General features: G+C 38.5%; 1 protein-coding gene across 1 annotated transcript in view; it reads right to left on the bottom strand.

Moving 5' to 3' along the window:
* Positions 1–7,953: 7,953 nt before the first annotated feature.
* The window catches only part of LOC124711227 (phosphatidylinositol 4-kinase alpha), a 205,358-nt gene continuing 197,870 nt past the window's right edge, over positions 7,954–15,441 (bottom strand). Inside the window, 1 exon segment of the mRNA XM_047241186.1 lies at positions 7,954–9,198. Coding sequence (XP_047097142.1) covers positions 8,973–9,198 — 226 coding nt within the window. The 3' untranslated portion in view covers positions 7,954–8,972.

Raw genomic sequence — 15,441 nt, 5'->3', positions numbered from 1 at the left:
TAATTAAATTGGATGGAACATGCCATGTTAGATTACATGATGCTGAGAAGAATCTCTCATGTACAAATGCTTCCAACTTTAAGCTCATTCTTTCAGTGACGGTGCATCCTCCTTGCAGCACAGATGTAAAAAGGCCTCAAAATTGATTTCCTGAAAACAAATACAGGAGGATTCACCATGTGTTAAGATTTTAAATGTCTTCAAGCATGTCCTGAACCTGCTCTAGTTCTATTTCAGTATGAATTCTGTTATAATAATGTGCCCCTGAGACAAGGAAGGAGTTAATGAAGGACGTGTTCTACATGAAATTCAGTATAGTTTAATTGAGGAGCTCATCATCTCATTGTGATGCATAAAATTTCTAATATGTATAGGCCATGGAAGTTATCACAATATGAGTGGTTTCAACTGCTATAAGTGGTTATCTTCTGTTCTGTTGATAAAACAGACAAAATGAAAGTTATCAGACAAAGCCAATAGATTGCAACTACTCAGAAAACAGTATAAGGAGCATACGATACAATAGTAACTGTAGCAATATGTCAGAGTTGTCTAGTCACTGAATACTGAACAAATCTTTGCTTGTTAATATTAAAATCACATGCTGTCCACATGGAAGCACATATGTTGAGCAGCTTAGAATTCCAATAACAAATAAGTGTCATCATTTAAGAAACAATATTGCACAATTGCATCTGTATTGATTTTCGGTGGAAATGCAAAGGTGCACACAGTGATAGCACATTGTTAACGCTTGTTACATATATGTCAGAGTTGAAATGCAGTTCTAATCTTTGAAGTGGTTAACCATTCTGTCTCATTATTTCATAACTTTCTCAAGTGAACTGCTCTTTTGATCCAGTAATTGCAGTATCTAGATATGTTAAAATGTTTTACACAAATGTTCTTCGGTATGGCAGTTTATGTACAGATTTTGTGTGTTTATATTTTTGCTCCATTTTTTTCACCTTCATGAGTATGCAAGAGCATTCTCAAATTGAGGTGCAGTGATTTCATGTCAAGATGTATCCACGAAAAAGTGCTACCACCTCAGATTGAGTAGAGATGTAGGTGCTAAGTCGGATGACAGATGCCTGTACATTTGTAGACGTGACCACTTTTGAAAACAGTCTGTCAAGGGCTGTAGTGAAAGACAAATGCCTTTTACATGATTGCCAAACCTTTATATATGATATGTCTACTGTTACCATGAATGCCTCAGTTTTGTTTTATTTTTTGCAAATTGTTGGGATTTTACTCCATACTGAATGATTTCTGGAACAGTGTACACAATATTGTAGTGGTGATAATGTTGTACCTCACTGATATTCAGTGAAACTACATTTCCCACAAGTCACCTGATCATTTTCTATCATTCTACAACAATAAATGCATTACATCACATAACATGTGCTTCTGTCACTATTTTTACCTACTGAAAATTTCTCACGACTAGTTGCTCAAAGTCTCTTAGTGGGTGAAGGTGCTCCTACATACCTTGCAGGACTAGTACTCCTGAAAGAAAGGATATTGCACAAACATGGCTTAGCTGAAAGGTCCACCTCAACAACTGGCAGTGGTTTTTGAAGAGTTAGTAAAAGTCATAGAACTCACAGTAAAATCTTATGGAAATAGAAGTACTTGTACAAACATCCGCATTTCTGCACACAAAAAGTGTGTATGCTCTTACTATTAAGACTGTGAGTACAGTTGTTGCTACAGTGCCTCATAGGCATGATCTAATCTATAATTCATGTGTTAATAAAGAAATTCGAAGAACAAATATTAAAATAAAGAAACTGTGCTCTGAATATGCAAATTGTGCTGTGGTCGATATAAGTAAACTGCAGCGTAACCTTCACACCAGACATGGGCACCTCCTAAACTATGAAGGGAAAAAGTTTGTGTGCGAATGTGTCAATGAAATAATTAAAGAAAGACTCACATGGAATAAAACAATCTACGAAAGTAGCGGTTTGAGTAATACCTGGACTGTACGTCATTTTTTAGTATAAAAGTCTGAATCGGCGGGTAATAAACCTCCTGTACTTGAACTAGGTGCTAAAAGCGACATTCGAGAGAGAGAGTGTTCACAGACAATAAACAGTGAACATAAATCTGTTACTGTGATGCAAATGAACATTCATTGTATTAGGAACAAAGTATTACAATTATAACATTTTTGCAGTATTGAAAACGTTGATGTTGTTTGTACCTCAGAACATTGGCTAACAGAAGATAAAGTACAATATTTTGTTCCTCAAGGGTATGCTGTTGGAGACATTATGTGCAGAAGTGAAAGAAAGAATGGAGGTGCCCTAATATTTGTTAAAGATAGTATAATATTTACCAAAATAGATGTTAGCTCTTACTGTGCAGAACTAGATTGAGAATTTAGCTGTATAAGACTAAACGCAGAGAATACTATAATTGTTAGCTTATATAGATCACCAGGAGGAGATGTAAATACATTTTTTGAAAGATTTGAGATGCTTATGAGGAAAATACTGGAATCTAATATAAAACTAATTATCTGTGGCGATTTCAACATTGAAATGGCCAACAGTGATGAACATATTACTAGAACATTTTTTAATGTCTTAAGATCACTAAATTTACAATGTACAAATTACACACCAACACGGGATAATGCGTGGTTAGATAATATTATAATAAATTTTTCTAGAGATATGTATGACGTGAGACTTGCCAGTGGAGCTCTAGCTGATTATGAACCATTGATTTCAACATTCTGCTGTGATCTGTTGCCTAAATCAGACAAATCAGTCAGAATCATGTCTAATGTCACATGGGTAAGAGGGTAGAAAGATGAATATAATAATTTATTTATTGACAGAATACCTGATGTTAACTGGGACTTTGTATACAACACACAACCTGAGAAGGGTGCTGGTGAAATGGTGTTTAACAACTTCCTGGAAATACTCACAGAGTTATGGTACTCCCGCTCACAATTAATCAAAAGTAGCCCTAAGCATAAACAGAAAAACAAACAGCTAAAATGGTATACAGATGAGCTAGCTCTACTAGGGAGGAGATGCTCAGACTGTACAGAATATATAAAAATTCTTGTAAACAAGGACCTGAGCTAGATAATACTTCTTATAGAGCTTATCTAAAATGTAAAAAAAATGTACAAAGACAAACTGTCCTTGGCCAAAAAACAGGCATGTGAACATTACATTGAAATGGCTCCCAACAAATGTAAAGTAGGATGGGATATCATCAACCAATATAATTCACAAACCCATGCACATTATGCAATGCTGGTCCCAGAAGAAGTAAATAATTATTTCCTAACCTCAGTGAGTGAGCTGAAAAACAAAATCAAGCAAAATGGCACTTGTGCACTAGATCATCTAGGTGCTGTGCCCCATAGGAAGTATACTTTCCACTGGAATGTTGTCACACCAAAGGATATTGTAAAAGCTGTGGCAAGGTTCTATTGTCCCAATTTTCTCTAAAGTTTTTGAATATGTAATGTGCAATCAACTAAACAACTATTTTGATAAACATGATCTCCTCTCCAAGAGACAGTTTGCATATCACCAATGTAAAAATACTACTACTGCTGTCACTGAAGTTGTTAACCAGGTGTTAATTGCATTCGAAAATAAGGATCTAATATCAGTTGTACTTTGTGATCTTAGCAAAGCCTTCGACTGCATACCATCTAACACCCTACTTGCAAAACTGGAATTTTATGGCATACACAAACCATCTTTAGATGTAATCGAATCATACTTAAGTAACAGGAGACAGTTTGTATCAATTAAAAATAGATGCTCCTCGCTGAAGGAAGTTCAGACTGGAGTGACTCAGGGCTCGGTCCTAGGTCCTTTTCTGTTCATCATTGCAATTAATGACTTACCTTACCATGTAGGAGCAAATTCAATTGTATCTTATGCAGATGACACAACATTGCTCAATGCACACCATGACACAACAGAACTGCATCAGGCAACACAGGAAAAACTAGAACTAGTAATAAATTGGTTTTCTTGTAATGAACTCCTATGTAATCCTGATAAAACACAAGAACTAATTCTGGGTTTAACTACAGCTGTTGAAAGCAAATCAGTAAAACTGTTAGGATTCCACATTGATTCAAAATTAAACTCTGAGGAACACATTAGCCATATCTGCAAGAGAATAGCAAGAGTGTGTTATCTCATCTGGAGAATGACAGATGTAGTCACTGATGAGTATCTAAAGGTGGTATATTTTGGCCTCTTTCAATCACTCATTTCCTACGGCATATTCTTGCTTTGTCAGTGAAATTCTGAAAATTCAAAAAAAAAGTAATCAGAATAATGAGCCCAAGGAACACTGCCGCCCCCTCTTTATCAAGCACATGATATTAACTGTTGTGAATCTATACATCTGCACAGCACTGCTTTATGTCAAAAGCAACTCAAATGAGTTCGAGACCAGAGAGAACATACATCCCCACACCACCAGAGGCAAACTGGACTTTGACATACCAAGACACGGACTCACAAAGACTGCAAACTCACACAAAATAATGAGTTTAAAACTCTTCAATAACTTCCAGCATCTGCTCGGTCACTGACCAGTGATATTTTCAAACGTAAGATTTATGACTGGTTACTCAAACACCCATTTTATAAGACAACAGAATATTTTGAAATAATCATTGACAATAGTACATAAGAACATTCCTATAAGAAAAGGAATTGTAAAAACTTTACTGTAAAGTTATTATTAATTGTATATTTAATGTTCAGACCTATTCCGCTGCCAAGTGGTCAATGGTGAATAAACTGAATACTGAATAACATGCAGACAATGTGACGATTAGGAAAGAAAACGAGAAGAAAATTGGTAGAACAACTAAATACCTGACAGGGAGAAACTCAAGGAGTGGGCATGGAAATAAGTTTAACAAAAAGCAGGGTAATGAAGATTGGCAGGAAAAATGAAAAAAATGAAGGATGAATATTGTAATGGAAAAAATATTAAATAAGTACATGCTTTTAGATTTCTTGGGAGGAAGTTAACCAACAAAGGCACAAAATTGTTCAAAATTTTATTATTGTATATCGGACACAATTAGAAATGGGAAGAAACCTGCCAAAGTAAAGATCATTATATGCCTCATATTATCAGCCAATTTTGGAAGAAGACTGACTGGACAGCCATGAACATGATGGAGAGATCAGGTGAAGGCTGATGCAAACTGAAGGGGACTACAGAGGGAATAAATGTGGGAGAAAATAGAAGCTTGGCACAGGCTCTGTGAATGATCTGCATATGCAGAAATGTTTCACGAAAAGAAGAAGAAGAAGAAGAAAGAAGATAAAGGCAGCTTGCAACAAATGTCAAATTGTAATACATACATGCTCAGGTATGCAAATGATCAACAGTTTATTGTAACTGCACAAAGTAGGAGTAAAGCCATTACATTCTGCATCATAACAGTTCAGTTTAGCCTGTACGGAAGTATAACAGAAATGCTCAAGTGCTTAAATGGGAATCCTTGGGAGAAAGACCACACAATTCTTGCAAAACAATGTTGAGTAATTAAAATAAAAAACAAAAAACGTGACCATTATGTTGCCACCCTTGTGTACCTCATGTAGCGATCAAGAGAATACGATAAGAGAGTTAGAGCATATTCAGTGATGCGCAGTCAATCATTTTTCTCCCACTCAATGGAAACTGAATAGCAAAGAAAACAGATACTATTGGTATGGTGTACAGTCTAACATACACTGCACAGAGGGTTAGAGAGTTGCAGAATATACATGTAGATACAAGGGAAGATTACACTGTGGGTTTCTCATTTAGAAATTTCATTTGAATGTTGGCAGTTTGTGGGAAGATCACGTTGTGCTTCTTGTAAGAAGGAGAAACATCTACCGACATCTGTTGGTTTTTAACAAGAGCAGATTCATGTCTATTGATATTGCAGTTTACTGTTATATGTATTTAACAGGAGGAGATTCATGTCTGTTGATACTGCAGTTTACTGTTACACAACACTGCTACTCATATTGTTCGGTGTCTAACAACTGTCATGTGACTATGGAATCACTGTGTTCAGGAGGCCCATATTCAGTGTCACAGAGGATCTCAACAGCCCCACCTGACTACCATCAAAGAGGGCAGGCATGTAGCATGCTTGGCAGAGCAGTATTGCACAGCTATATCAGATACTTTGAGTTATGGAACTGGATTGTCTGCAGCAAGAAAATTATCCACAAAGAAAGTGCGAAGATATATAAAGCACCACAGATTGTCAGCAGCATGACCCACTGTTGCAGCTTCCTTTGATGTAACCAGCTACAACACTGTAGGCTAGAGTGGCACGACATTGTCTTTTCATTCAAATCTGAGTTCTGTTTACAGCATCATGAAGGTTGAACACTGCCAGATTGTGTTCAAAATTGTCACACAGAAACTGGCCATATTTGTCACAAGGGATTGTTCATGAATTTTATTTATACAAAGTAGACTTATTATTCTGTCTGCTGATCACTATGGACTAGTCTACCTAGTATATGACAGTGAACTAATAGCACCATTACGACGTATTATCTGAAGATAGGCAACATTTTCTAAGTGATTACAGAATCAATGGACGGAAAAATTAGCCTACTTTGTACTGTCATATGGGCCCAGCACACGCTGTAATGGAATGAAATGTCATTGGGTATACAGGACTTCTGTTTTGCATACCAGGTAAGCTGGACAACAGGTGCTGAATTTCTGACACATTATGGCTTGTAGTCTTGCCATATCCTTGGGTTCTCAAAGACATCTTTTTCCCACAAGATTATGCAAGACTGCATGTTACCTATGTTATCTTGATCTAACTTAATACTGGTGGTGCTCAAATGTTACCCTGGCCAGCACATTTTCCAGATGTCTCAGATGCTGAAAACTTCTGGTCATTTATTGCTGAGTGAGTGGCACACCACCATTTGACAGTAACTATGATTGATGAATTGTGGCATAGAAATGAAGTAGCATGGCATGAAATATCCAAACCTGTCATTCGAGCTCAGTTTGAGTCGATGCACAGCCAGGTTGCAGCTTTGCTGCTGCCAGAGGTGTCAGCTATCTGTACTGAATTTCTCATCCAGTGTATCCACAAATAATAAATTTAATCTTGTCTTCTTCCTATTGGATTCTATATGCACAATCAGTCAAATTTTGTTACTTCCTATCCTTCCTAGCATTTCACTTTGAACGGCTGGCACTATATATGGCATTCTACATTCCTCATGATCTAGAAGATCACATGCAGATTCCCTCTCACTGCAGTACATAATGTATCGCCATCACATCGAACAACGGTCACTGAGTCTTATCTGGAGTTTACAGTATACAGAAATGGCAGCTATGATTAATCCCAAGATCAAGAATGTGAATGTTATGAACCCCTCCCCTCCTCCAAAGCTCAAAGTTGTAGGATTCAAGGACAAGTCTTGCTTACCAAATGCTAGATATGTGGCAATTATTACACATTATTTCCTTACCATTATAAATTCTTTATTGCTAAGTAGCCCATAGTCACTACTAATTTTTATCTTGGTTGATTATCTTACTGAATCTCATACAAAATACGTTCTGTTAGTAGGTTGGTTGGTTGGTTTGGGGTAGGAGACCAGACAGCGTGGTCATCGGTCTCATCGGATTAGGGAAGGATTGGGAAGGAAGTCGGCCGTGCCCTTTCAGAGGAATCATCCCGGCATTTGCCTGGAGTGATTTAGGGAAATCACGGAAAACCTAAATCAGGATGGCCGGACGCGGGATTGAACCGTCGTCCTCCCGAATGAGAGTCCAGTGTCTAACCACTGCGCCGACCCGCTCGGTGTTCTGTTAGTATTAAAGGAACTGTAAAGACTGTAAAAACTACGGTTTCATTGAAAATAATTTTTATTGTTGTACTGGAATGAAATATAATACAGAACAGTGGAATGTAAAACTGACAATTTTGATAAAACATTACAATAAACAGTTTTAATAGTTGATGTTAATACACTCTTATTCATTTCAGATGACTTTCAGAGCTTACTAAATAATTTAACAACACCACTATATAATTACCATTGGCTTAACATTACTCTTAATATTCCTTGTTCCAACATTAAAAAACACAGAACATATAATGACATGTAAATTACAATGCTTTTTCTCTTTTTATGAGTGTCTTCACTACCATCCTCATTCATAACAAGTTTCAGCCTGCATATTTTATAGTAATGACTGATTAAATAATGGCAGGATGTGCACATCAGTTCCACAGTAACAAGAATAACAATTATTTCAAAATGAGAGATATTATCAGATGAAACAGAAGTGATATTTAGAAACAAACATTTGTCATAAAATGGAAAGAGGGTATGCATTGTTTTTGATGCCATTCGAGAACTCTTGTTTGTTTAATATAATTTTTTGATTTATTTATTACGGGACAGAAAATTAATTCACGACTATGATGACATTTATTTCTTAATATAAAAACAACAGTCCTAACTAGTATATGTAAACAAATATCAGCAGTTTCTGCATGATTGTAATAGGGCAATGACAAACAGTACAAAGTATGACACATCACGCAAAAAATGAAAAAGTCATGGTGAATTGAATGAAACTTATGCATTTATGATATTGTTCACCGCTCAGTTTTCTGAATTGTGAACAATACATATTGAAATTATTTACATAAAATAATTAAGTACAATTATTGCATTGCATCTTTTTCATATTTACAAATACTTTACAAATTGTCATGATTGACTCTGACTTGCAAGTGCAACCAATAGACGTAACAATATTTTATGCAGTCAAACCGCATAATATATTTACAAAGACTATATTGCACAGTTGAACAAAAGAGAATTACATTAACAATAAATTACACAATTTACAGAGCATGAAGATGATAATATGATGTATACCAACAATTACAGTGGCATTATTTAGTATGGTATCTGGTTTTGGTAATACTGTATCATGTCGTATGTCCTGGTACGGAAATTGAGGAAAGAATTTCGTATAATCCCTAACATTGCTGCTGCTGCTTCCTTGTCCGTTACACCAGGGTTGAAACGTGCGCGAAGGAGTTTAATCGTCTGTCCTCGGAAGCAAGGTAACCCTGTATCTAGCATCAGTGACACCAAAGATATAATTGCTTCATGGTATGGCCTGAAATCATAATATTTATAACACAATTCATTTCCAAACAATGGAAAATCCAGTTCATTTCCAGATTTATTACTCATACAAATATTTCATATACAATCAAAATAACTACTAAAGAACAAGTAAGAAGGGGAAAAACATGAGGAGGAAAAATGTCTACAAAATGAAGTATAACCATTTACCTAACAAAGCATCTACATAAAGCCATCGACGAGATCTACTTGTGAACTTGAAATGCAGCTACAGATGAATTACATAATAAAACAGAAAGATTATCAAGCTCTTAGAACCAACATCTATTTATCTGGAGATGAGAGAAGAGGGAATGAGAAAAATATTACAAGTTTTTACAAAACTGAACCTAAAATTTTCAGCCTATTTGTACCTCATGGAAATAAAAGTGAACTTGGGCTGTGAAACAGCTGTAAATTGCAATTTAGTTCCAATAAAGGTGATAACTTTCATTACACCACACTTGTTCAGTTTGTCTCAGCACTTCATTCATTCTTCCGCTCATTTACTAGCAACAGTAAACAGACAAAGGAGAAATAACTCATTTCCCCATATGTGTTAACTTGTTATGGCCAGATAGTTCTCTCAGATTCATGGGTGTTAACCTGTCTGTGCTGGGCTATTCTCTTAGGCTCACTGATATGTCCGCAGATTCATGGGTGTTAACCTGTCTGTGCTGGGCAATTCTCTTAGGCTCACTGATATGTCCACATGCATGTGGAATGAACTGTTGCTTATTGTTTGCTGCCACATTTTTACAATATTGCACAACTTCAGTACCCTCAAACTATGGCTGAGAATGCTGTTTAACTTGTATCCTTAGTGGATACCCCTTCTCAGTTCATCAGTAGATGGCAGAGTCAAATGAAAAGAAATTCTGGTTATATGTAAAGGCTGTTAGTGCTCAGTCACTCGTGAATGAGACTGGAACTGAAATTAAGAGTAGCAAAGAAAAGGCTGAAATGCTTAATTCTGTTTTCAAATGTTCCTTTAAAAAGGAAAGCCCAGGAGAACTGCTCTAATTTAACCCTCATACCACAGTACATGTTCGTGATATTGAGGGACTTCTAACATCGTTAAAAATTTCTGTACATCTTTCTGTACTGTTACACAAGTGAACCTGAATATGAAGGGGTAAAGAGCCTCTAAGTTGGGTTATCAAATTTCTACTGAAAAGAAACATCCATTCTAAAAAAGTAATGATGATAGATATTTTATGAAAAGACTTTCCTATTGGTTTTTTCTTTATGCACTTTTGTGGAAGATGAAATCAGACACTATGCTACTGCCACAAAGGAAACAAAAGAAGAAGGTAAGATTAATGTTTAATGTCCAGTGAATGATGAGGTCATTGGAAGCAGTGCCCTGACATGGGAAGGAAATTGATGCTGTGCTTTTCAGAAATACCATTGTGGCAATTGCCTTAAATGATTTAGGGAAACCACAAAAGCCTAAATCTGCATGACCAGACAGAGATTTGAACTGCTGTCCTCTCAAAAGTGAGTACAGTGTCTGAACAAATGTGCCATCTCACTCGGCATGAAGCAAAAAACAAAGCTGCTTCAATGAATTTAGAGCTTACTGAAAATAGATTATAAAGTGCAGTAATGTGATGAAATCTTGAAGAAAAAAAAAACAGATTATTAATAGGATATTCTCTTAAGATAACTGCCCTCAACATGGGGTCCAAGTAACCCGTCCCTCCTTTCCAGACTATCCACCATTTCCCCATGAGAGATGAACTGACAGTTTTGAAAGCCAGGGATCTCAGTGGTACTGGAATTTGCCTCCTGAAAGTAGTAATGGCCACCTGTACTGCCTTATGACTACAAATAACATACTGCCCAAGTCATAGTTTGGCTTGCTCTAGGGTTCTGATACTGAAGAGGATATTTACACATATAGAGAGAATGTACTGATTAGACAATGAATTACAAGCTAGTGGTAGATGCTGTAATATGCCACAGGCATTTTACAGTATAAATCACAACATCCTCAAATGTAAATCACAAAGAAAGGTCCTCATATCATGATGCCAGAAATAACTTTGTTGTTCCTCAACAAAATATTGGAAAACGGGACCTCTCGCCAAGTTACTGCCACTCCCACCAATAATGGTCATCTGGAGGGGGGAGTTGGGAAGGAAGAGATCATGCTTCCCAATCACAGCACCATTCCAAATGAAGCTGTTTGTATTGTGGTGTTAACAGCAGCCCATGTAGAGGACAATAACTGTCTACTCCAGCTGCTGCTAATCTCTGACCAATGGTTCAGCATGATACAGAATGTTGAGAGATTTCACTATTTTTTCTCAAAGAACTGGTGCAGATCTAAAAGGGAATGGTGTGCTTGGTGTGCAATATGTTTATCCTTCCTTGTGGTATCATGCAATGCAACATCATACCACTGTCACATTCAAATGTCCCACAAATGTGGATACTGCGTGATCTGGCCAGGTGGCCAAATTGTCCTCACACCCTCCCCCAAACTTGTATACAACTGGTACAGTCCTTGTACAGCATCTGGATTTTTCCTACTAGTTCTTCAAGCACATTCCTTTCCTCAAGCACTCCCAGATCTCCTCTCTTGCAACACTATCATATACCTTTTTTTACATCTACAAGCACAATTAACAGGCTCTTGCCTTTCTCCCAGTATTTCTCCAAGAGTATGTGGATACTGAAAATTAGATCCAGTGTTGATCTATTGCTTCTGAAGCCACACTGCTCCTCTTCCAGCTGCGGTTCTATGATTTTTGTCGATCTTCACTCTATGATCTTCTCTAAAATTGCAACCCATGCAAAGGCATGTTTATTCCTCTTTAATTAATGGGCTTCAATCTACTGCCTTTCATAAACAGAGGTATTACTGACACCCTTAATCCAATCTGCTGGCATCTTGTTGTCTTTCCACTCTGCACTTTGTGTTCTGTACATTTATTGTAGGCCCTGCATGCCTGCTGCCTTTATCATGTCCACATTCTCTTCACCTGCTCCCGCATATTTTCCTTTAGGTGTAGATTTTAAGGCTGCCTTTTTCTGCCCAATGGGAGTTTCTTCACTGTTGGTGTGAGTATTTGGTTCTGTGTTATGTTCTTCAACTGATCTATTAAGCAGTTGGTCAAAATTGTCCTGACAGGTATTCTCTGAAGTTATTTTCTTTTCTTACTAGATTCACATTTTCTTCTGCAAGTGCCTTTACGGTATTCACCAGTTCCCTTTTTACCTCTGATAATACTGTAGGGAAGTTTCTCATTGCATCTGCTATCCACCTCCAGTTCCTGCATTAATATCTTCTATGTCTTGGCCTTCTCTTTTGTAACAGTTCTTTAAACTTATTATTCCTTATTTCAGTATATTTGTTCCAGATCTCTTCTCTTGGCTTCATTTCTAGTAGTTCTGGTTCATTTTTCCCAATCCCTTTCTTTTTGTGAAAAATTACATTGTAATACTGCTATTCTCACTCTTTCATTCCATGTTTCTTGTTTGTGATTAACTTTTTCTTTTGCAAATGAAAAATGTATAAATATCTCCACTCCGGCAATGCCTTTGAATACCATATCACTTAGTTTATGTGGAAGGAACATTAGTATATCAACTGCTTGTACATGAATCTTGATTATGTATTTTTGTTTTTCTGACATGTTACATATCTTCGAGGAAGTCCTCAGTCTGAGACTACAGAATGAATAATATCCGTAATCTAATCTGTATTATTCATATACTAATGAGCCATTACGGCCACTGTCACCAACGAGACAGAATTTCAGCTAATAGCATTATGGATGTGAAGTGTAAGGAAAATACATACGCAGAGGTGAATGGGGAATCATTCTAGTGTTATAGGCTACAAATGGAGAAATCCACTGACATAAGCAACTTTGATGTGGGACAGACTGTTATGGCCATGTGCCAGAGAATGAGCACCTCAGAAACAGGGAAGCTGATCAGCTGTTCTCGTGGTGCTGTTGTCAGCATCAATAGAAAGTGGTTGAAGAATGGTGAAACCATGAGTAGGTGACATGGTGTTGGATATCAATGTCTCACTACACAATGCAGAGTTGTGGCTTGCCTGCTCTGTAAAGTGGGACAGGTGGCTATCTGAATCAGATCTGATGACAGAGTACAATGCTGATGCAGGACCAAGTGTTTTGGAGCACACCATTCAATGAACATTGTTAAACATAAGGCTCCAACTCCCCACATGTTCCCTATAGTCAATTATGGCTGCAGTAGGCTCAGTGTAATGCAGCAGAATAGGGCAGTATGAAACAAAGAGAACGATACCATATACACTCCTGGAAATTGAAATAAGAACACCGTGAATTCATTGTCCCAGGAAGGGGAAACTTTATTGACACATTCCTGGGGTCAGATACATCACATGATCACACTGACAGAACCACAGGCACATAGACACAGGCAACAGAGCATGCACAATGTCGGCACTAGTACAGTGTATATCCACCTTTCGCAGCAATGCAGGCTGCTATTCTCCCATGGAGACGATCGTAGAGATGCTGGATGTAGTCCTGTGGAACGGCTTGCCATGCCATTTCCACCTGGCGCCTCAGTTGGACCAGCGTTCGTGCTGGACGTGCAGACCGTGAGAGACGACGCTTCATCCAGTCCCAAACATGCTCAATGGGGGACAGATCCGGAGATCTTGCTGGCCAGGGTAGTTGACTTACACCTTCTAGAGCACGTTGGGTGGCACGGGATACATGCAGACGTGCATTGTCCTGTTGGAACAGCAAGTTCCCTTGCCGGTCTAGGAATGGTAGAACGATGGGTTTGATGATGGTTTGGATGTACCGTGCACTATTCAGTGTCCCCTCGACGATCACCAGTGGTGTACGGCCAGTGTAGGAGATCGCTCCCCACACCATGATGCTGGGTGTTGGCCCTGTGTGCCTCGGTCGTATGCAGTCCTGATTGTGGCGCTCACCTGCATGACGCCAAACATGCATACGACCATCATTGGCACCAAGGCAGAAGCGACTCTCATCGCTGAAGACGACACGTCTCCATTCGTCCCTCCATTCACGCCTGTCGCGACACCACTGGAGGCGGGCTGCACGATATTGGGGCGTGAGCGGAAGACGGCCTAACGGTGTGCGGGACCGTAGCCCAGCTTCATGGAGACGGTTGCGAATGGTCCTCGCTGATACCCCAGGAGCAACAGTGTCCCTAATTTGCTGGGAAGTGGCGGTGCGGTCCCCTACGGCACTGCGTAGGATCCTACGGTCTTGGCGTGCATCCGTGCGTCGCTGCGGTCCGGTCCCAGGTCAACGGGCACGTGCACCTTCCGCCGACAACATCGATGTACTGTGGAGACCTCACGCCCCACCTGTTGAGCAATTCGGTGGTACGTCCACCCGGCCTCCCGCATGCCCACTATACGCCCTCACTCAAAGTCCGTCAACTGCACATACGGTTCACGTCCACGCTGTTGCGGCATGCTACCAGTGTTAAAGACTGTGATGGAGCTCCGTATGCCACGGCAAACTGGCTGACACTGACGGCGGCGGTGCACAAATGCTGCGCAGCTAGCGCCATTCGACGGCCAACACCGCGGTTCCTGGTGTGTCCGCTGTGCCGTGCGTGTGATCATTGCTTGTACAGCCCTCTCGCAGTGTCCGGAGCAAGTATGGTGGGTCTGACACACCGGTGTCAATGTGTTCTTTTTTCCATTTCCAGGAGTGTATTTTGGGATTCTATTACGTTATCTTTACGCAAAGTCATATACATCCAGAACTTTCAACTGTATTGTCTGACACTTACTGCATCTATGAAAACTAATTAATAAGGTGCATAATATACAAATCCAATCAATTCATATATTGCAAACCCAGAACATGTTACATCAAATGTAAACATACAAGGAGAACATTATTTGTAAGAACAGGACACAAAAAGGCTGCAGTAATAATGACGGAACTCAATGTAAAGAGACTGAAATCATGTCAAGCATCAAACATTATGACATAACTACAAAGTAATTAAGGGATGTGGTCGTACTATTGTTATCAGTGAATATTTCATGAAATTTTGATATAAAAACTGATTTATTTCAGCATACTAAATATATAAAATTTGTTGTCATCATTTGTCAAGCAAAACACCATAATTAGTGTCATGAAAGCACATAAATATCAATTGTAAGTTTAATTATGTACAGTAGAAAAAATACATAAAAAGGTTGTGTCATTGTTGTATGTTATATAAGCACCAC

Source organism: Schistocerca piceifrons, chromosome 8 (assembly GCF_021461385.2).
Source record: "Schistocerca piceifrons isolate TAMUIC-IGC-003096 chromosome 8, iqSchPice1.1, whole genome shotgun sequence".
In the NCBI taxonomy this organism is placed as follows: Eukaryota; Metazoa; Arthropoda; class Insecta; order Orthoptera; family Acrididae; genus Schistocerca; species Schistocerca piceifrons.
The sequence above is the reverse complement of the archived record's forward strand: the minus strand, read 5'-3'. Positions and strand labels throughout refer to the sequence as shown.